The 24,387-nt window shown below is 30.3% G+C and overlaps 1 protein-coding gene across 1 annotated transcript in view; it reads right to left on the minus strand.

Moving 5' to 3' along the window:
• The window catches only part of LOC143228310 (O-acyltransferase like protein-like), a 412,295-nt gene that overhangs the window by 14,578 nt on the left and 373,330 nt on the right, over positions 1-24,387 (minus strand). The window contains exons 8-10 of the mRNA XM_076459583.1: positions 1,398-1,490; positions 517-679; positions 160-239 (exon numbers count right to left, since the gene is read on the minus strand). Coding sequence (XP_076315698.1) covers positions 160-239; positions 517-679; positions 1,398-1,490 — 336 coding nt within the window. The remainder of the gene's footprint in view (positions 1-159; positions 240-516; positions 680-1,397; positions 1,491-24,387) is intronic.

Below are 24,387 nucleotides of genomic sequence, written 5' to 3' on the forward strand. Positions count from 1 at the left end.
AGTAGCCCAAGAGTTGGCGGTGGATGGCGATGACTAGCTGCCTTCCCTCTAGTCTTACACTGCTAAATTAGGGACGGCTAGCGCAGATAGCCCTCGAGCAGCTTTGCGCGAAATTAAACAAACAAAACAAAAACATATTAATTAAGATTTTTAACTAACCTGAACATCGGGATGAACACTATGAGAGACAGGCCATGGAATATGAAGTCACACGATATGTACCACGTTTGACTAAGGCACTGAAATCATAAGAGAAATTATTGTGTTGCGTCATCCCCAGCAGGTTAACAGCGCTGATTTGGTAAGTTAGGAAAAACATATTCTCGTGTTCACACACGCGAGGCGTTGATATCTAAACTATACTCCTATATTTGTAAATACGCTTTAACGTCATTTTTCTCCAGTAATTTCCAGTTTATAAATGCACAATAAAGCACAATGTGGAAAAGGATCAGGTGAAGTGCAAAAAAGGATAAACGTGTGTCTTCGTTTTTATAGTATAAAGAACAATCTCACCTGTCCAGGTTTGTACAAAGAGTTGATGTATAAAAGATTTCGCCACCAGGTGGAGTAGCAACCTTCAACATACGGCACAACGATATTTGACCAGTTTGGTCCCGAGCCGAAAAAAGGCAGAAGAAATACGAAACACAAAACGAGGACGACAGGTGGAGTAAGTCTTCAGTAAAAAATTAAATATATTTTATTCGTAAAAAAAATTCGAAACTTGAAATTCAATCAACAAAACCGTCATGACTTTATGTTATCAATTTTCTAAATCCAATAAACCTAACACTTATACAGTTGTGTCCCTCTCAAAATTGTATGGAGAGATTCACCATGTTGTTTGTAACGAAATAAAAACATATTTTTAAAAGCTCCTGTAACCTATAACAACACAATAAAAGTGTAGCCGGAAATTTTAAAAATTCAATTTACATCTACAATATTAGTAAACCAATAAAAATGTTCTATGAAATCCAGCACTTATACCACTGATAACCTATTGTGTCTCCATCTGGAGTGATTAACTGTAATTATTTATAGGTATCTAAAAACACATTATTTTCAAATGCTTCACGAACCTATAATAAGACAATGAAAACTATTTAAAATGAGTTTAGAAATTCAATTGAACATCTATACATTAGTTTAAGTATTAACAAATTACTTAACTTTTAATGTTAGAAATTCAGGTAGAGAAATGTGACGTAAAGCTTTAGCATATTTAATAAGTTGCTTTATTAAAAAATGTGAAACCAAAATCAACATGCACATTTTCACTAACATGTTTAACTAATAACATTCAAAAAAATTGTAGTTGATTCGAAATGTTATTATTATTTTCATTGTTTCAGTGAATTACAATTACCGGAAATAGTTATTCTCTAACTCACCTAAAATATCTGAGAAAAATGAATTTCGAAATTACGAAATTCTTTGCTTTTCCATCAGTATACACCCACACATAGTACATAGTAAGAAACCCCCTGGAAAGAAACGTTATGAAGTTTAATTATACGAGAAATTTAGTAATTAAAAACAACTTTGTTGAAACTAACGATAAAACTATTCCACTATACTGATCATAGAATCAAAGTTAAGAATGTTATTACAGAGTCCATCACATTCTACTATACTGCTCATAGAATCAAAATTAAAAATGTTATTACATAGTCCATCAGACTCCACTATACTGCTCATAGAATCAAAATTAAGAATGTTATTATATAGTCCATCAGACTCTACTATACTGCCCATAGAATCAAAGTTAAGAATGTTATTACAGAGTCCATCAGACTCCACTATACTGCTCATAGAATCAAAGTTAAGAATGTTATTACACAGTCCATCAGATTCTACTATACCGCTCATAGAATCAAAGTTAAAAATGTTATTACAGAGTCCATCAGTTTCTACTATACTGATCATAGAATCAAAGTTAAGAATGTTATTACAGAGTCCATCAGATTCTACTATACTTATCATAGAATCAAAGTTAAGAATGTTATTACAGAGACCATCATATTCTACTATACTGCTCATAGAATCAAAGTTAAGAATGTTATTACATAGTCCATCAGACTCTACTATACTGCCCATAGAATCAAAGTTAAAAATGTTATTACAGAGTCCATCAGACTCCACTATACTGCCCATAGAATCAAAGTTAAGAATGTTATTACAGAGTCCATCAAATTCTACTATACTGCTCATAGAATCAAAGTTAAGAATGTTATTACAGAGTCCATCAGATTCTACTATACTGCTCATAGAATCAAAGTTAAAAATGTTATTACATAGTCCATCAGTTTCTACTATACTGCTCATAGAATCAAAGTTAAGAATGTTATTACAGAGTCCATCAGTTTCTACTATACTGATCATAGAATCAAAGTTAAGAATGTTATTACAGAGTCCATCAGATTCTACTATACTTATCATAGAATCAAAGTTAAGAATGTTATTACAGAGTCCATCATATTCTACTATACTGCTCATAGAATCAAAGTTAAGAATGTTATTACATAGTCCATCAGACTCCACTATACTGCTCATAGAATCAAAATTAAGAATGTTATTATATAGTCCATCAGACTCTACTATACTGCCCATAGAATCAAAGTTAAGAATGTTATTACAGAGTCCATCAGACTCCACTATACTGCTCATAGAATCAAAGTTAAGAATGTTATTACACAGTCCATCAGATTCTACTATACCGCTCATAGAATCAAAGTTAAGAATGTTATTACAGAGTCCATCAGTTTCTACTATACTGATCATAGAATCAAAGTTAAGAATGTTATTACAGAGACCATCATATTCTACTATACTGCTCATAGAATCAAAGTTAAGAATGTTATTACATAGTCCATCAGACTCTACTATACTGCCCATAGAATCAAAGTTAAGAATGTTATTACAGAGTCCATCAGACTCCACTATACTGCCCATAGAATCAAAGTTAAGAATGTTATTACAGAGTCCATCAAATTCTACTATACTGCTCATAGAATCAAAGTTAAGAATGTTATTACAGAGTCCATCAGATTCTACTATACTGCTCATAGAATCAAAGTTAAAAATGTTATTACATAGTCCATCAGTTTCTACTATACTGCTCATAGAATCAAAGTTAAGAATGTTATTACAGAGTCCATCAGTTTCTACTATACTGATCATAGAATCAAAGTTAAGAATGTTATTACAGAGTCCATCAGATTCTACTATACTTATCATAGAATCAAAGTTAAGAATGTTATTACAGAGTCCATCATATTCTACTATACTGCTCATAGAATCAAAGTTAAGAATGTTATTACATAGTCCATCAGACTCTACTATACTGCCCATAGAATCAAATTTAAAAATGTTATTACAGAGTCCATCAGACTCCACTATACTGCCCATAGAATCAAAGTTAAGAATGTTATTACAGAGTCCATCAAATTCTACTATACTGCTCATAGAATCAAAGTTAAGAATGTTATTACAGAGTCCATCAGATTCTACTATACTGCTCATAGAATCAAAGTTAAGAATGTTATTACATAGTCCATCAGTTTCTACTATACTGCTCATAGAATCAAAGTTAAGAATGTTATTATAGAGTCCATCATATTCTACTATACTGATCATAGAATCAAAATAAAGAATGTTATTACAGAGTCCATCAGATTCTACTATACTGATCATAGAATCAAAGTTAAGAATGTTATTACAGAGTCCATCATATTCTACTATACTGATCATAGAATCAAAGTTAAGAATGTTATTACATAGTCCATCAGTTTCTACTATACTGCCCATAGAATCAAAGTTAAGAATGTTATTACAGAGTCCATCATATTCTACTATACTGATCATAGAATCAAAGTTAAGAATGTTATTACAGAGTCCATCAGATTCTACTATATTGATCATAGAATCAAAGTTAAGAATGTTATTACATAGTCCATCAGTTTCTACTATACTGCCCATAGAATCAAAGTTAAGAATGTTATTACAGAGTCCATCAGATTCCACTATACTGATCATAGAATCAAAGTTAAGAATGTTATTACAGAGTCCATCAGATTCTACTACACTGATCATAGAATCAAAGTTAAGAATGTTATTACATAGTCCATCAGATTCTAGTATACTGATCATAAAATCAAAGTTAAGAATGTTATTACATAGTCCATCAGACTCCACTATACTGCTCATAGAATCAAAATTAAGAATGTTATTACATAGTCCATCAGTTTCTACTATACTGCTCATAGAATCAAAGTTAAGAATGTTATTATAGAGTCCATCAGATTCTACTATACTGCTAATAGAATCAAAGTTAAGAATGTTATTACATAGTCCATCAGTTTCTACTATACTGCTCATAGAATCAAAGTTAAGAATGTTATTATAGAGTCCATCATATTCTACTATACTGATCATAGAATCAAAATTAAGAATGTTATTACAGAGTCCATCATATTCTACTATACTGATCATAGAATCAAAGTTAAGAATGTTATTACAGAGTCCATCAGATTCTACTATACTGATCATAGAATCAAAGTTAAGAATGTTATTACATAGTCCATCAGTTTCTACTATACTGCCCATAGAATCAAAGTTAAGAATGTTATTACAGAGTCCATCATATTCTACTATACTGATCATAGAATCAAAGTTAAGAATGTTATTACAGAGTCCATCAGATTCTACTATACTGATCATAGAATCAAAGTTAAGAATGTTATTACATAGTCCATCAGTTTCTACTATACTGCCCATAGAATCAAAATTAAGAATGTTATTACAGAGTCCATCAGTTTCTACTATACTGCTCATAGAATCAAAGTTAAGAATGTTATTATAGAGTCCATCATATTCTACTATACTGATCATAGAATCAAAGTTAAGAATGTTATTACAGAGTCCATCAGATTCTACTATACTGATCATAGAATCAAAGTTAAGAATGTTATTACAGAGTCCATCATATTCTACTATACTGATCATAGAATCAAAGTTAAGAATGTTATTACAGAGTCCATCAGATTCTACTATACTGATCATAGAATCAAAGTTAAGAATGTTATTACATAGTCCATCAGTTTCTACTATACTGCCCATAGAATCAAAGTTAAGAATGTTATTACAGAGTCCATCATATTCTACTATACTGATCATAGAATCAAAGTTAAGAATGTTATTACAGAGTCCATCAGATTCTACTATACTGATCATAGAATCAAAGTTAAGAATGTTATTACAGAGTCCATCATATTCTACTATACTGATCATAGAATCAAAGTTAAGAATGTTATTACATAGTCCATCAGTTTCTACTATACTGCCCATAGAATCAAAGTTAAGAATGTTATTACAGAGTCCATCATATTCTACTATACTGATCATAGAATCAAAGTTAAGAATGTTATTACAGAGTCCATCAGATTCTACTATACTGATCATAGAATCAAAGTTAAGAATGTTATTACAGAGTCCATCAGTTTCTACTATACTGCCCATAGAATCAAAGTTAAGAATGTTATTACAGAGTCCATCAGATTCTACTATACTGATCATAGAATCAAAGTTAAGAATGTTATTACAGAGTCCATCAGATTCTACTATACTGATCATAGAATCAAAGTTAAGAATGTTATTACAGAGTCCATCAGATTCTACTATACTGCTCATAGAATCAAAGTTAAGAATGTTATTACAGAGTCCATCATATTCTACTATACTGATCATAGAATCAAAGTTAAGAATGTTATTACATAGTCCATCAGATTCTACTATACTGATCATAGAATCAAAGTTAAGAATGTTATTACATAGTCCATCAGACTCCACTATACTGCTCATAGAATCAAAGTTAAGAATGTTATTACATAGTCCATCAGATTCTACTATACTGATCATAGAATCAAAGTTAAGAATGTTATTACATAGTCCATCAGATTCTACTATACTGCTCATAGAATCAAATTTAAGAATGTTATTACATAGCCCATCAGTTTCTACTATACTGCTCATAGAATCAAAGTTAAGAATGTTATTACAGAGTCCATCAGATTCTACTATACTGCTCATAGAATCAAAGTTAAGAATGTTATTACATAGTCCATCAGTTTCTACTATACTGCTCATAGAATCAAAGTTAAGAATGTTATTACAGAGTCCATCATATTCTACTATACTGATCATAGAATCAAAGTTAAGAATGTTATTACAGAGTCCATCAGATTCTACTATACTGATCATAGAATCAAAGTTAAGAATGTTATTACATAGTCCATCAGTTTCTACTATACTGCCCATAGAATCAAAGTTAAGAATGTTATTACAGAGTCCATCATATTCTACTATACTGATCATAGAATCAAAGTTAAGAATGTTATTACAGAGTCCATCAGATTCTACTATACTGATCATAGAATCAAAGTTAAGAATGTTATTACATAGTCCATCAGTTTCTACTATACTGCCCATAGAATCAAAATTAAGAATGTTATTACAGAGTCCATCAGTTTCTACTATACTGCTCATAGAATCAAAGTTAAGAATGTTATTATAGAGTCCATCATATTCTACTATACTGATCATAGAATCAAAATTAAGAATGTTATTACAGAGTCCATCAGATTCTACTATACTGATCATAGAATCAAAGTTAAGAATGTTATTACAGAGTCCATCATATTCTACTATACTGATCATAGAATCAAAGTTAAGAATGTTATTACAGAGTCCATCAGATTCTACTATACTGATCATAGAATCAAAGTTAAGAATGTTATTACATAGTCCATCAGTTTCTACTATACTGCCCATAGAATCAAAGTTAAGAATGTTATTACAGAGTCCATCATATTCTACTATACTGATCATAGAATCAAAGTTAAGAATGTTATTACAGAGTCCATCAGATTCTACTATACTGATCATAGAATCAAAGTTAAGAATGTTATTACAGAGTCCATCAGATTCTACTATACTGATCATAGAATCAAAGTTAAGAATGTTATTACAGAGTCCATCAGTTTCTACTATACTGATCATAGAATCAAAGTTAAGAATGTTATTACAGAGTCCATCAGATTCTACTATACTGATCATAGAATCAAAGTTAAGAATGTTATTACAGAGTCCATCAGATTCTACTATACTGATCATAGAATCAAAGTTAAGAATGTTATTACATAGTCCATCAGTTTCTACTATACTGCCCATAGAATCAAAGTTAAGAATGTTATTACAGAGTCCATCAGATTCTACTATACTGATCATAGAATCAAAGTTAAGAATGTTATTACAGAGTCCATCAGATTCTACTATACTGATCATAGAATCAAAGTTAAGAATGTTATTACAGAGTCCATCAGATTCTACTATACTGCTCATAGAATCAAAGTTAAGAATGTTATTACAGAGTCCATCAGATTCTACTATACTGATCATAGAATCAAAGTTAAGAATGTTATTACAGAGTCCATCAGATTCTACTATACTGATCATAGAATCAAAGTTAAGAATGTTATTACATAGTCCATCAGATTCTACTATACTGCTCATAGAATCAAAGTTAAGAATGTTATTACAGAGTCCATCAGATTCTACTATACTGCTCATAGAATCAAAGTTAAGAATGTTATTACAGAGTCCATCAGATTCTACTATACTGCTCATAGAATCAAAGTTAAGAATGTTATTACAGAGTCCATCAGATTCTACTATACTGCTCATAGAATCAAAGTTAAGAATGTTATTACAGAGTCCATCAGATTCTACTATACTGATCATAGAATCAAAGTTAAGAATGTTATTACAGAGTCCATCAGATTCTACTATACTGATCATAGAATCAAAGTTAAGAATGTTATTACAGAGTCCATCAGATTCTACTATACTGATCATAGAATCAAAGTTAAGAATGTTATTACATAGCCCATCAGTTTCTACTATACTGATCATAGAATCAAAGTTAAGAATGTTATTACAGAGTCCATCAGATTCTACTATACTGATCATAGAATCAAAGTTAAGAATGTTATTACAGAGTCCATCAGATTCTACTATACTGATCATAGAATCAAAGTTAAGAATGTTATTACATAGTCCATCAGTTTCTACTATACTGCCCATAGAATCAAAGTTAAGAATGTTATTACAGAGTCCATCAGTTTCTACTATACTGCTCATAGAATCAAAGTTAAGAATGTTATTACAGAGTCCATCAGATTCTACTATACTGATCATAGAATCAAAGTTAAGAATGTTATTACAGAGTCCATCAGATTCTACTATACTGATCATAGAATCAAAGTTAAGAATGTTATTACAGAGTCCATCATATTCTACTATACTGATCATAGAATCAAAGTTAAGAATGTTATTACAGAGTCCATCAGATTCTACTATACTGATCATAGAATCAAAGTTAAGAATGTTATTACATAGTCCATCAGTTTCTACTATACTGCCCATAGAATCAAAGTTAAGAATGTTATTACAGAGTCCATCATATTCTACTATACTGATCATAGAATCAAAGTTAAGAATGTTATTACAGAGTCCATCAGATTCTACTATACTGATCATAGAATCAAAGTTAAGAATGTTATTACAGAGTCCATCAGATTCTACTATACTGATCATAGAATCAAAGTTAAGAATGTTATTACAGAGTCCATCAGATTCTACTATACTGATCATAGAATCAAAGTTAAGAATGTTATTACAGAGTCCATCATATTCTACTATACTGATCATAGAATCAAAGTTAAGAATGTTATTACAGAGTCCATCAGATTCTACTATACTGATCATAGAATCAAAGTTAAGAATGTTATTACAGAGTCCATCATATTCTACTATACTGATCATAGAATCAAAGTTAAGAATGTTATTACATAGTCCATCAGTTTCTACTATACTGCCCATAGAATCAAAGTTAAGAATGTTATTACAGAGTCCATCATATTCTACTATACTGCCCATAGAATCAAAGTTAAGAATGTTATTACAGAGTCCATCAGATTCTACTACACTGATCATAGAATCAAAGTTAAGAATGTTATTACATAGTCCATCAGATTCTAGTATACTGATCATAGAATCAAAGTTAAGAATGTTATTACAGAGTCCATCAGACTCCACTATACCGCTCATAGAATCAAAGTTAAGAATGTTATTACAGAGTCCATCAAATTCTACTATACTGATCATAGAATCAAAGTTAAGAATGTTATTACAGAGTCCATCTCATTCTACTATACTGCTCATAGAATCAAAATTAAGAATGTTATTACAGAGTCCATCAGACTCTACTATACTGCCCATAGAATCAAAGTTACGAATGTTATTACAGAGTCCATCAGACTCTACTATACTGCTCATAGAATCAAAGTTAAGAATGTTATTACATAGTCCATCAGTTTCTACTATACCGCCCATAGAATCAAAGTTAAGAATGTTATTACAGAGTCCATCAGACTCCACTATACTGCTCATAGAATCAAAGTTAAGAATGTTATTACAGAGTCCATCAGATTCTACTATACTGATCATAGAATTAAAGTTAAGAATGTTATTACAGAGTCCATCAGATTCTACTATACTGCTCATAGAATCAAAGTTAAGAATGTTATTACAGAGTCCATCAGACTCCACTATACTGCTCATAGAATCAAAGTTAAGAATGTTATTACAGAGTCCATCAGATTCTACTATATTGATCATAGAATCAAAGTTAAGAATGTTATTACATAGTCCATCAGTTTCTACTATACTGCCCATAGAATCAAAGTTAAGAATGTTATTACAGAGTCCATCAGATTCCACTATACTGATCATAGAATCAAAGTTAAGAATGTTATTACAGAGTCCATCAGATTCTACTACACTGATCATAGAATCAAAGTTAAGAATGTTATTACATAGTCCATCAGATTCTAGTATACTGATCATAAAATCAAAGTTAAGAATGTTATTACATAGTCCATCAGACTCCACTATACTGCTCATAGAATCAAAATTAAGAATGTTATTACATAGTCCATCAGTTTCTACTATACTGCTCATAGAATCAAAGTTAAGAATGTTATTATAGAGTCCATCAGATTCTACTATACTGCTCATAGAATCAAAGTTAAGAATGTTATTACATAGTCCATCAGTTTCTACTATACTGCTCATAGAATCAAAGTTAAGAATGTTATTACAGAGTCCATCATATTCTACTATACTGATCATAGAATCAAAGTTAAGAATGTTATTACAGAGTCCATCAGATTCTACTATACTGATCATAGAATCAAAGTTAAGAATGTTATTACAGAGTCCATCATATTCTACTATACTGATCATAGAATCAAAGTTAAGAATGTTATTACAGAGTCCATCAGATTCTACTATACTGATCATAGAATCAAAGTTAAGAATGTTATTACATAGTCCATCAGTTTCTACTATACTGCCCATAGAATCAAAGTTAAGAATGTTATTACAGAGTCCATCATATTCTACTATACTGATCATAGAATCAAAGTTAAGAATGTTATTACAGAGTCCATCAGATTCTACTATACTGATCATAGAATCAAAGTTAAGAATGTTATTACATAGTCCATCAGTTTCTACTATACTGCCCATAGAATCAAAATTAAGAATGTTATTACAGAGTCCATCAGTTTCTACTATACTGCTCATAGAATCAAAGTTAAGAATGTTATTACAGAGTCCATCATATTCTACTATACTGATCATAGAATCAAAGTTAAGAATGTTATTACAGAGTCCATCAGATTCTACTATACTGATCATAGAATCAAAGTTAAGAATGTTATTACAGAGTCCATCATATTCTACTATACTGATCATAGAATCAAAGTTAAGAATGTTATTACAGAGTCCATCAGATTCTACTATACTGATCATAGAATCAAAGTTAAGAATGTTATTACATAGTCCATCAGTTTCTACTATACTGCCCATAGAATCAAAGTTAAGAATGTTATTTCAGAGTCCATCATATTCTACTATACTGATCATAGAATCAAAGTTAAGAATGTTATTACAGAGTCCATCAGATTCTACTATACTGATCATAGAATCAAAGTTAAGAATGTTATTACAGAGTCCATCAGATTCTACTATACTGATCATAGAATCAAAGTTAAGAATGTTATTACAGAGTCCATCATATTCTACTATACTGATCATAGAATCAAAGTTAAGAATGTTATTACAGAGTCCATCAGATTCTACTATACTGATCATAGAATCAAAGTTAAGAATGTTATTACAGAGTCCATCAGATTCTACTATACTGATCATAGAATCAAAGTTAAGAATGTTATTACAGAGTCCATCAGATTCTACTATACTGATCATAGAATCAAAGTTAAGAATGTTATTACAGAGTCCATCAGATTCTACTATACTGATCATAGAATCAAAGTTAAGAATGTTATTACAGAGTCCATCAGATTCTACTATACTGATCATAGAATCAAAGTTAAGAATGTTATTACAGAGTCCATCAGATTCTACTATACTGATCATAGAATCAAAGTTAAGAATGTTATTACAGAGTCCATCAGATTCTACTATACTGATCATAGAATCAAAGTTAAGAATGTTATTACAGAGTCCATCAGATTCTACTATACTGCTCATAGAATCAAAGTTAAGAATGTTATTACAGAGTCCATCAGATTCTACTATACTGATCATAGAATCAAAGTTAAGAATGTTATTACAGAGTCCATCTCATTCTACTATACTGCTCATAGAATCAAAATTAAGAATGTTATTACAGAGTCCATCAGATTTTACTATACTGCTCATAGAATCAAAGTTAAGAATGTTATTACAGAGTCCATCAGACTCTACTATACTGCTCATAGAATCAAAGTTAAGAATGTTATTACATAGTCCATCAGTTTCTACTATACTGCCCATAGAATCAAAGTTAAGAATGTTATTACAGAGTCCATCAGATTCTACTATACTGCTCATAGAATCAAAGTTAAGAATGTTATTACAGAGTCCATCAGATTCTACTATACTGATCATAGAATCAAAGTTAAGAATGTTATTACAGAGTCCATCAGATTCTACTATACTGCTCATAGAATCAAAGTTAAGAATGTTATTACAGAGTCCATCAGATTCTACTATACTGCTCATAGAATCAAAGTTAAGAATGTTATTACAGAGTCCATCAGATTCTACTATACTGCTCATAGAATCAAAGTTAAGAATGTTATTACATAGTCCATCAGATTCTACTATACTGCCCATAGAATCAAAGTTAAGAATGTTATTACAGAGTCCATCAGATTCTACTATACTGATCATAGAATCAAAGTTAAGAATGTTATTACAGAGTCCATCAGATTCTACTATACTGATCATAGAATCAAAGTTAAGAATGTTATTACAGAGTCCATCAGATTCTACTATACTGATCATAGAATCAAAGTTAAGAATGTTATTACAGAGTCCATCAGATTCTACTATACTGATCATAGAATCAAAGTTAAGAATGTTATTACAGAGTCCATCAGATTCTACTATACTGATCATAGAATCAAAGTTAAGAATGTTATTACAGAGTCCATCAGACTTCATAGAATCTATACTGATCATAGAATCAAAGTTAAGAATGTTATTACAGAGTCCATCAGATTCTACTATACTGATCATAGAATCAAAGTTAAGAATGTTATTACAGAGTCCATCAGATTCTACTATACTGCCCATAGAATCAAAGTTAAGAATGTTATTACAGAGTCCATCAGATTCTACTATACTGATCATAGAATCAAAGTTAAGAATGTTATTACAGAGTCCATCAGATTCTACTATACTGATCATAGAATCAAAGTTAAGAATGTTATTACAGAGTCCATCAGATTCTACTATACTGATCATAGAATCAAAGTTAAGAATGTTATTACAGAGTCCATCAGATTCTACTATACTGATCATAGAATCAAAGTTAAGAATGTTATTACAGAGTCCATCAGATTCTACTATACTGATCATAGAATCAAAGTTAAGAATGTTATTACAGAGTCCATCAGATTCTACTATACTGCTCATAGAATCAAAGTTAAGAATGTTATTACAGAGTCCATCAGATTCTACTATACTGCCCATAGAATCAAAGTTAAGAATGTTATTACAGAGTCCATCAGATTCTACTATACTGATCATAGAATCAAAGTTAAGAATGTTATTACAGAGTCCATCAGATTCTACTATACTGCTCATAGAATCAAAGTTAAGAATGTTATTACAGAGTCCATCAGATTCTACTATACTGATCATAGAATCAAAGTTAAGAATGTTATTACAGAGTCCATCAGATTCTACTATACTGATCATAGAATCAAAGTTAAGAATGTTATTACAGAGTCCATCAGATTCTACTATACTGCTCATAGAATCAAAGTTAAGAATGTTATTACAGAGTCCATCAGATTCTACTATACTGCTCATAGAATCAAAGTTAAGAATGTTATTACAGAGTCCATCAGATTCTACTATACTGATCATAGAATCAAAGTTAAGAATGTTATTACAGAGTCCATCAGATTCTACTATACTGATCATAGAATCAAAGTTAAGAATGTTATTACAGAGTCCATCAGATTCTACTATACTGATCATAGAATCAAAGTTAAGAATGTTATTACAGAGTCCATCAGATTCTACTATACTGATCATAGAATCAAAGTTAAGAATGTTATTACAGAGTCCATCAGATTCTACTATACTGCTCATAGAATCAAAGTTAAGAATGTTATTACAGAGTCCATCAGATTCTACTATACTGCTCATAGAATCAAAGTTAAGAATGTTATTACAGAGTCCATCAGATTCTACTATACTGCTCATAGAATCAAAGTTAAGAATGTTATTACAGAGTCCATCAGATTCTACTATACTGATCATAGAATCAAAGTTAAGAATGTTATTACAGAGTCCATCAGATTCTACTATACTGATCATAGAATCAAAGTTAAGAATGTTATTACAGAGTCCATCAGATTCTACTATACTGATCATAGAATCAAAGTTAAGAATGTTATTACAGAGTCCATCAGATTCTACTATACTGATCATAGAATCAAAGTTAAGAATGTTATTACAGAGTCCATCAGATTCTACTATACTGATCATAGAATCAAAGTTAAGAATGTTATTACAGAGTCCATCATATTCTACTATACTGATCATAGAATCAAAGTTAAGAATGTTATTACAGAGTCCATCAGATTCTACTATACTGATCATAGAATCAAAGTTAAGAATGTTATTACATAGTCCATCAGTTTCTATACTATACAAAGTTAAGAATGTTATTACAGAGTCCATCAGATTCTACTATATCATAGAATCAAAGTTAAGAATGTTATTACAGAGTCCATCAGATTCTACTATACTGATCATAGAATCAAAGTTAAGAATGTTATTACAGAGTCCATCAGATTCTACTATACTGATCATAGAATCAAAGTTAAGAATGTTATTACAGAGTCCATCAGATTCTACTATACTGATCATAGAATCAAAGTTAAGAATGTTATTACAGAGTCCATCAGATTCTACTATACTGATCATAGAATCAAAGTTAAGAATGTTATTACAGAGTCCATCAGATTCTACTATACTGATCATAGAATCAAAGTTAAGAATGTTATTACAGAGTCCATCAGATTCTACTATACTGATCATAGAATCAAAGTTAAGAATGTTATTACAGAGTCCATCAGATTCTACTATACTGATCATAGAATCAAAGTTAAGAATGTTATTACAGAGTCCATCAGATTCTACTACTGATCATAGAATCAAAGTTAAGAATGTTATTACAGAGTCCATCAGATTCTACTATACTGATCATAGAATCAAAGTTAAGAATGTTATTACAGAGTCCATCAGATTCTACTATACTGATCATAGAATCAAAGTTAAGAATGTTATTACAGAGTCCATCAGATTCTACTATACTGATCATAGAATCAAAGTTAAGAATGTTATTACAGAGTCCATCAGATTCTACTATACTGATCATAGAATCAAAGTTAAGAATGTTATTACAGAGTCCATCAGATTCTACTATACTGATCATAGAATCAAAGTTAAGAATGTTATTACAGAGTCCATCAGATTCTACTATACTGATCATAGAATCAAAGTTAAGAATGTTATTACAGAGTCCATCAGATTCTACTATACTGATCATAGAATCAAAGTTAAGAATGTTATTACAGAGTCCATCAGATTCTACTATACTGATCATAGAATCAAAGTTAAGAATGTTATTACAGAGTCCATCAGATTCTACTATACTGATCATAGAATCAAAGTTAAGAATGTTATTACAGAGTCCATCAGATTCTACTATACTGATCATAGAATCAAAGTTAAGAATGTTATTACAGAGTCCATCAGATTCTACTATACTGATCATAGAATCAAAGTTAAGAATGTTAGAGTACAGAGTCCATCAGATTCTACTATACTGAGTCCATAGAATCAAAGTTAAGAATGTTATTACAGAGTCCATCAGATTCTACTATACTGATCATAGAATCAAAGTTAAGAATGTTATTACAGAGTCCATCAGATTCTACTATACTGATCATAGAATCAAAGTTAAGAATGTTATTACAGAGTCCATCAGATTCTACTATACTGATCATAGAATCAAAGTTAAGAATGTTATTACAGAGTCCATCAGATTCTACTATACTGATCATAGAATCAAAGTTAAGAATGTTATTACAGAGTCCATCAGTTAAGAATGTTCTACTATACTGCTCATAGAATCAAAGTTAAGAATGTTATTACAGAGTCCATCAGATTCTACTATACTGATCATAGAATCAAAGTTAAGAATGTTATTACAGAGTCCATCAGATTCTACTATACTGCTCATAGAATCAAAGTTAAGAATGTTATTACAGAGTCCATCAGATTCTACTATACTGCTCATAGAATCAAAGTTAAGAATGTTATTACAGAGTCCATCAGATTCTACTATACTGATCATAGAATCAAAGTTAAGAATGTTATTACAGAGTCCATCAGATTCTACTATACTGATCATAGAATCAAAGTTAAGAATGTTATTACAGAGTCCATCAGATTCTACTATACTGCTCATAGAATCAAAGTTAAGAATGTTATTACAGAGTCCATCAGATTCTACTATACTGATCATAGAATCAAAGTTAAGAATGTTATTACAGAGTCCATCAGATTCTACTATACTGATCATAGAATCAAAGTTAAGAATGTTATTACAGAGTCCATCAGATTCTACTATACTGATCATAGAATCAAAGTTAAGAATGTTATTACAGAGTCCATCAGATTCTACTATACTGATCATAGAATCAAAGTTAAGAATGTTATTACAGAGTCCATCAGATTCTACTATACTGATCATAGAATCAAAGTTAAGAATGTTATTACAGAGTCCATCAGATTCTACTATACTGATCATAGAATCAAAGTTAAGAATGTTATTACAAAGTTAAGTCCATCAGTCCATCAGATTCTACTATACTGCTCATAGAATCAAAGTTAAGAATGTTATTACAGAGTCCATCAGATTCTACTATACTGATCATAGAATCAAAGTTAAGAATGTTATTACAGAGTCCATCAGATTCTACTATACTGATCATAGAATCAAAGTTAAGAATGTTATTACAGAGTCCATCAGATTCTACTATACTGATCATAGAATCAAAGTTAAGAATGTTATTACAGAGTCCATCAGATTCTACTATACTGATCATAGAATCAAAGTTAAGAATGTTATTACAGAGTCCATCAGATTCTACTATACTGATCATAGAATCAAAGTTAAGAATGTTATTACAGAGTCCATCAGATTCTACTATACTGACTCATAGAATCAAAGTTAAGAATGTTATTACAGAGTCCATCAGATTCTACTATACTGATCATAGAATCAAAGTTAAGAATGTTATTACAGAGTCCATCAGATTCTACTATACTCATAGAATCAAAGTTAAGAATGTTATTAGTCCATCAGATTCTACTATACTCATAGAATCAAAGTTAAGAATGTTATTACAGAGTCCATCAGATTCTACTATACTGATCATAGAATCAAAGTTAAGAATGTTATTACAGAGTCCATCAGATTCTACTATACTGATCATAGAATCAAAGTTAAGAATGTTATTACAGAGTCCATCAGATTCTACTATACTGATCATAGAATCAAAGTTAAGAATGTTATTACAGAGTCCATCAGATTCTACTATACTGATCATAGAATCAAAGTTAAGAATGTTATTACAGTCCATCAGTCCATCAGATGTTCTACTATACTACTATCATAGAATCAAAGTTAAGAATGTTATTACAGAGTCCATCAGATTCTACTATACTGATCATAGAATCAAAGTTAAGAATGTTATTACAGAGTCCATCAGATTCTACTATACTGATCATAGAATCAAAGTTAAGAATGTTATTACAGAGTCCATCAGATTCTACTATACTGATCATAGAATCAAAGTTAAGAATGTTATTACAGAGTCCATCAGATTCTACTATACTGATCATAGAATCAAAGTTAAGAATGTTATTACAGAGTCCATCAGATTCTACTATACTGATCATAGAATCAAAGTTAAGAATGTTATTACAGTCCATCAGTCATAGAATCAAAGTTAAGAATGTTATACAGATTCTACTATACTGATCATAGAATCAAAGTTAAGAATGTTATTACAGAGTCCATCAGATTCTACTATACTGATCATAGAATCAAAGTTAAGAATGTTATTACAGAGTCCATCAGATTCTACTATACTGCTCATAGAATCAAAGTTAAGAATGTTATTACAGAGTCCATCAGATTCTACTATACTGATCATAGAATCAAAGTTAAGAATGTTATTACAGAGTCCATCAGATTCTACTATACTGATCATAGAATCAAAGTTAAGAATGTTATTACAGAGTCCATCAGATTCTACTATACTGATCATAGAATCAAAGTTAAGAATGTTATTACAGAGTCCATCAATTCAATAGTTATAGAATCAAAGTTAAGAATGTTATTACAGAGTCCATCAGATTCTACTATACTGATCATAGAATCAAAGTTAAGAATGTTATTACAGAGTCCATCAGATTCTACTATACTGCTCATAGAATCAAAGTTAAGAATGTTATTACAGAGTCCATCAGATTCTACTATACTGATCATAGAATCAAAGTTAAGAATGTTATTACAGAGTCCATCAGATTCTACTATACTGATCATAGAATCAAAGTTAAGAATGTTATTACAGAGTCCATCAGATTCTACTATACTGATCATAGAATCAAAGTTAAGAATGTTATTACAGAGTCCATCAGATTCTACTATACTGATCATAGAATCAAAGTTAAGAATGTTATTACAGAGTCCATCAGATTCTACTATACTGATCATAGAATCAAAGTTAAGAATGTTATTACAGAGTCCATAGAATCAAAGTTAAGAATGTTATTACAGAGTCCATCAGATTCTACTATACTGCTCATAGAATCAAAGTTAAGAATGTTATTACAGAGTCCATCAGAGTCCATCTCTACTATACTGATCATAGAATCAAAGTTAAGAATGTTATTACAGAGTCCATCAGATTCTACTATACTGATCATAGAATCAAAGTTAAGAATGTTATTACAGAGTCCATCAGATTCTACTATACTGATCATAGAATCAAAGTTAAGAATGTTATTACAGAGTCCATCAGATTCTACTATACTGATCATAGAATCAAAGTTAAGAATGTTATTACAGAGTCCATCAGATTCTACTATACTGATCATAGAATCAAAGTTAAGAATGTTATTACAGAGTCCATCAGATTCTACTATACTGATCATAGAATCAAAGTTAAGAATGTTATTACAGAGTCCATCAGATTCTACTATACTGATCATAGAATCAAAGTTAAGAATGTTATTACAGAGTCCATCAGATTCTACTATACTGAATCATAGAATCAAAGTTAAGAATGTTATTACAGAGTCCATCAGATTCTACTATACTGATCATAGAATCAAAGTTAAGAATGTTATTACAGAGTCCATCAGATTCTACTATACTGATCATAGAATCAAAGTTAAGAATGTTATTACAGAGTCCATCAGATTCTACTATACTGATCATAGAATCAAAGTTAAGAATGTTATTACAGAGTCCATCAGATTCTACTATACTGATCATAGAATCAAAGTTAAGAATGTTATTACAGAGTCCATCAGATTCTACTATACTGATCATAGAATCAAAGTTAAGAATCAAAGTTAAGAATGTTATTATTAGAGTCCATCAGATTCTACTATACTGATCATAGAATCAAAGTTAAGAATGTTATTACAGAGTCCATCAGATTCTACTATACTGATCATAGAATCAAAGTTAAGAATGTTATTACAGAGTCCATCAGATTCTACTATACTGATCATAGAATCAAAGTTAAGAATGTTATTACAGAGTCCATCAGATTCTACTATACTGATCATAGAATCAAAGTTAAGAATGTTATTACAGAGTCCATCAGATTCTACTATACTGATCATAGAATCAAAGTTAAGAATGTTATTACAGAGTCCATCAGATTCTACTATACTGATCATAGAATCAAAGTTAAGAATGTTATTACAGAGTCATAGAATCAAAGTTAAGAATTACAGTCCATCAGATTCTACTATACTGATCATAGAATCAAAGTTAAGAATGTTATTACAGAGTCCATCAGATTCTACTATACTGATCATAGAATCAAAGTTAAGAATGTTATTACAGAGTCCATCAGATTCTACTATACTGATCATAGAATCAAAGTTAAGAATGTTATTACAGAGTCCATCAGATTCTACTATACTGATCATAGAATCAAAGTTAAGAATGTTATTACAGAGTCCATCAGATTCTACTATACTGATCATAGAATCAAAGTTAAGAATGTTATTACAGAGTCCATCAGATTCTACTATACTGATCATAGAATCAAAGTTAAGAATGTTATTACAGAGTCCATCAGATTCTACTATACTGATCATAGAATCAAAGTTAAGAATGTTATTACAGAGTCCATCAGATTCTACTATACTGATCATAGAATCAAAGTTAAGAATGTTATTACAGAGTCCATCAGATTCTACTATACTGAATCATAGAATCAAAGTTAAGAATGTTATGTTATTACAGAGTCCATCAGATTCTACTATACTGATCATAGAATCAAAGTTAAGAATGTTATTACAGAGTCCATCAGATTCTACTATACTGATCATAGAATCAAAGTTAAGAATGTTATTACAGAGTCCATCAGATTCTACTATACTGATCATAGAATCAAAGTTAAGAATGTTATTACAGAGTCCATCAGATTCTACTATACTGATCATAGAATCAAAGTTAAAATGTTAAGAATGTTAAGAATTACAGAGTCCATCAGATTCTACTATACTGATCATAGAATCAAAGTTAAGAATGTTATTACAGAGTCCATCAGATTCTACTATACTGATCATAGAATCAAAGTTAAGAATGTTATTACAGAGTCCATCAGATTCTACTATACTGATCATAGAATCAAAGTTAAGAATGTTATTACAGTCCAGTCCATCAGAATCAAAGTTAAGAACTATACTGCTCATAGAATCAAAGTTAAGAATGTTATTACAGAGTCCATCAGATTCTACTATACTGATCATAGAATCAAAGTTAAGAATGTTATTACAGAGTCCATCAGATTCTACTATACTGCTCATAGAATCAAAGTTAAGAATGTTATTACAGAGTCCATCAGATTCTACTATACTGATCATAGAATCAAAGTTAAGAATGTTATTACAGAGTCCATCAGATTCTACTATACTGCTCATAGAATCAAAGTTAAGAATGTTATTACAGAGTCCATCAGATTCTACTATACTGCTCATAGAATCAAAGTTAAGAATGTTATTACAGAGTCCATCAGATTCTACTATACTGATCATAGAATCAAAGTTAAGAATGTTATTACAGAGTCCATCAGATTCTACTATACTGATCATAGAATCAAAGTTAAGAATGTTATTACAGAGTCCATCAGATTCTACTATACTGAGTCATAGAATCAAAGTTAAGAATGTTATTACAGAGTCCATCAGATTCTACTATACTGATCATAGAATCAAAGTTAAGAATGTTATTACAGAGTCCATCAGATTCTACTATACTGATCATAGAATCAAAGTTAAGAATGTTATTACAGAGTCCATCAGATTCTACTATACTGATCATAGAATCAAAGTTAAGAATGTTATTACAGAGTCCATCAGATTCTACTATACTGATCATAGAATCAAAGTTAAGAATGTTATTACAGAGTCCATCAGATTCTACTATACTGATCATAGAATCAAAGTTAAGAATGTTATTACAGAGTCCATCAGATTCTACTATACTGATCATAGAATCAAAGTTAAGAATGTTATTACAGAGTCCATCAGATTCTACTATACTGATCATAGAATCAAAGTTAAGAATGTTATTACAGAGTCCATCAGATTCTACTATACTGATCATAGAATCAAAGTTAAGAATGTTATTACAGAGTCCATCAGATTCTACTATACTGATCATAGAATCAAAGTTAAGAATGTTATTACAGAGTCCATCAGATTCTACTATACTGATCATAGAATCAAAGTTAAGAATGTTATTACAGAGTCCATCAGATTCTACTATACTGATCATAGAATCAAAGTTAAGAATGTTATTACATAGTCCATCAGTTTCTACTATACTGCCCATAGAATCAAAGTTAAGAATGTTATTACAGAGTCCATCATATTCTACTATACTGATCATAGAATCAAAGTTAAGAATGTTATTACAGAGTCCATCAGATTCTACTATACTGATCATAGAATCAAAGTTAAGAATGTTATTACATAGTCCATCAGATTCTAGTATACTGATCATAGAATCAAAGTTAAGAATGTTATTACAGAGTCCATCAGATTCTACTATACTGCTCATAGAATCAAAGTTAAGAATGTTATTACAGAGTCCATCATCAGATTCTACTATACTGCTCATAGAATCAAAGTTAAGAATGTTATTACAGAGTCCATCAGATTCTACTATACTGATCATAGAATCAAAGTTAAGAATGTTATTACAGAGTCCATCAGATTCTACTATACTGCTCATAGAATCAAAGTTAAGAATGTTATTACATAGTCCATCAGTTTCTACTATACTGCCCATAGAATCAAAGTTAAGAATGTTATTACAGAGTCCATCAGACTCTACTATACTGCTCATAGAATCAAAGTTAAGAATGTTATTACAGAGTCCATCAGATTCTACTATACTGATCATAGAATCAAAGTTAAGAATGTTATTACAGAGTCCATCAGATTCTACTATACTGCTCATAGAATCAAAGTTAAGAATGTTATTACAGAGTCCATCAGACTCTACTATACTGCTCATAGAATCAAAGTTAAGAATGTTATTACAGAGTCCATCAGATTCTACTATACTGATCATAGAATCAAAGTTAAGAATGTTATTACATAGTCCATCAGTTTCTACTATACTGCCCATAGAATCAAAGTTAAGAATGTTATTACAGAGTCCATCAGATTCTACTATACTGATCATAGAATCAAAGTTAAGAATGTTATTACAGAGTCCATCAGATTCTACTACACTGATCATAGAATCAAAGTTAAGAATGTTATTACATAGTCCATCAGATTCTAGTATACTGATCATAGAATCAAAGTTAAGAATGTTATTACAGAGTCCATCAGATTCTACTATACTGCTCATAGAATCAAAGTTAAGAATGTTATTACAGAGTCCATCAGATTCTACTATACTGCTCATAGAATCAAAGTTAAGAATGTTATTACAGAGTCCATCAGATTCTACTATACTGATCATAGAATCAAAGTTAAGAATGTTATTACAGAGTCCATCAGATTCTACTATACTGATCATAGAATCAAAGTTAAGAATGTTATTACAGAGTCCATCAGATTCTACTATACTGATCATAGAATCAAAGTTAAGAATGTTATTACAGAGTCCATCAGATTCTACTATACTGATCATAGAATCAAAGTTAAGAATGTTATTACAGAGTCCATCAGATTCTACTATACTGATCATAGAATCAAAGTTAAGAATGTTATTACAGAGTCCATCAGATTCTACTATACTGATCATAGAATCAAAGTTAAGAATGTTATTACAGAGTCCATCAGATTCTACTATACTGATCATAGAATCAAAGTTAAGAATGTTATTACAGAGTCCATCAGATTCTCCACTATACTGATCATAGAATCAAAGTTAAGAATGTTATTACAGAGTCCATCAGATTCTACTATACTGATCATAGAATCAAAGTTAAGAATGTTATTACAGAGTCCATCAGATTCTACTATACTGATCATAGAATCAAAGTTAAGAATGTTATTACAGAGTCCATCAGATTCTACTATACTGATCATAGAATCAAAGTTAAGAATGTTATTACAGAGTCCATCAGATTCTACTATACTGATCATAGAATCAAAGTTAAGAATGTTATTACAGAGTCCATCAGATTCTACTATACTGATCATAGAATCAAAGTTAAGAATGTTATTACAGAGTCCATCAGATTCTACTATACTGATCATAGAATCAAAGTTAAGAATGTTATTACAGAGTCCATCAGATTCTACTATACTGATCATAGAATCAAAGTTAAGAATGTTATTACAGAGTCCATCAGATTCTACTATACTGATCATAGAATCAAAGTTAAGAATGTTATTACAGAGTCCATCAGATTCTACTATACTGATCATAGAATCAAAGTTAAGAATGTTATTACAGAGTCCATCAGATTCTACTATACTGATCATAGAATCAAAGTTAAGAATGTTATTACAGAGTCCATCATATTCTACTATACTGATCATAGAATCAAAGTTAAGAATGTTATTACATAGTCCATCAGTTTCTACTATTGATCATAGAATCAAAGTTAAGAATAGTCCATGATTCTACTATACTGATCATAGAATCAAAGTTAAGAATGTTATTACAGAGTCCATCAGATTCTACTATACTGATCATAGAATCAAAGTTAAGAATGTTATTACATAGTCCATCAGTTTCTACTATACTGCCCATAGAATCAAAGTTAAGAATGTTATTACAGAGTCCATCAGATTCCACTATACTGATCATAGAATCAAAGTTAAGAATGTTATTACAGAGTCCATCAGATTCTACTACACTGATCATAGAATCAAAGTTAAGAATGTTATTAC

Source organism: Tachypleus tridentatus, chromosome 10 (genome assembly GCF_004210375.1).
Source record: "Tachypleus tridentatus isolate NWPU-2018 chromosome 10, ASM421037v1, whole genome shotgun sequence".
Classification (NCBI taxonomy): Eukaryota; Metazoa; Arthropoda; class Merostomata; order Xiphosura; family Limulidae; genus Tachypleus; species Tachypleus tridentatus.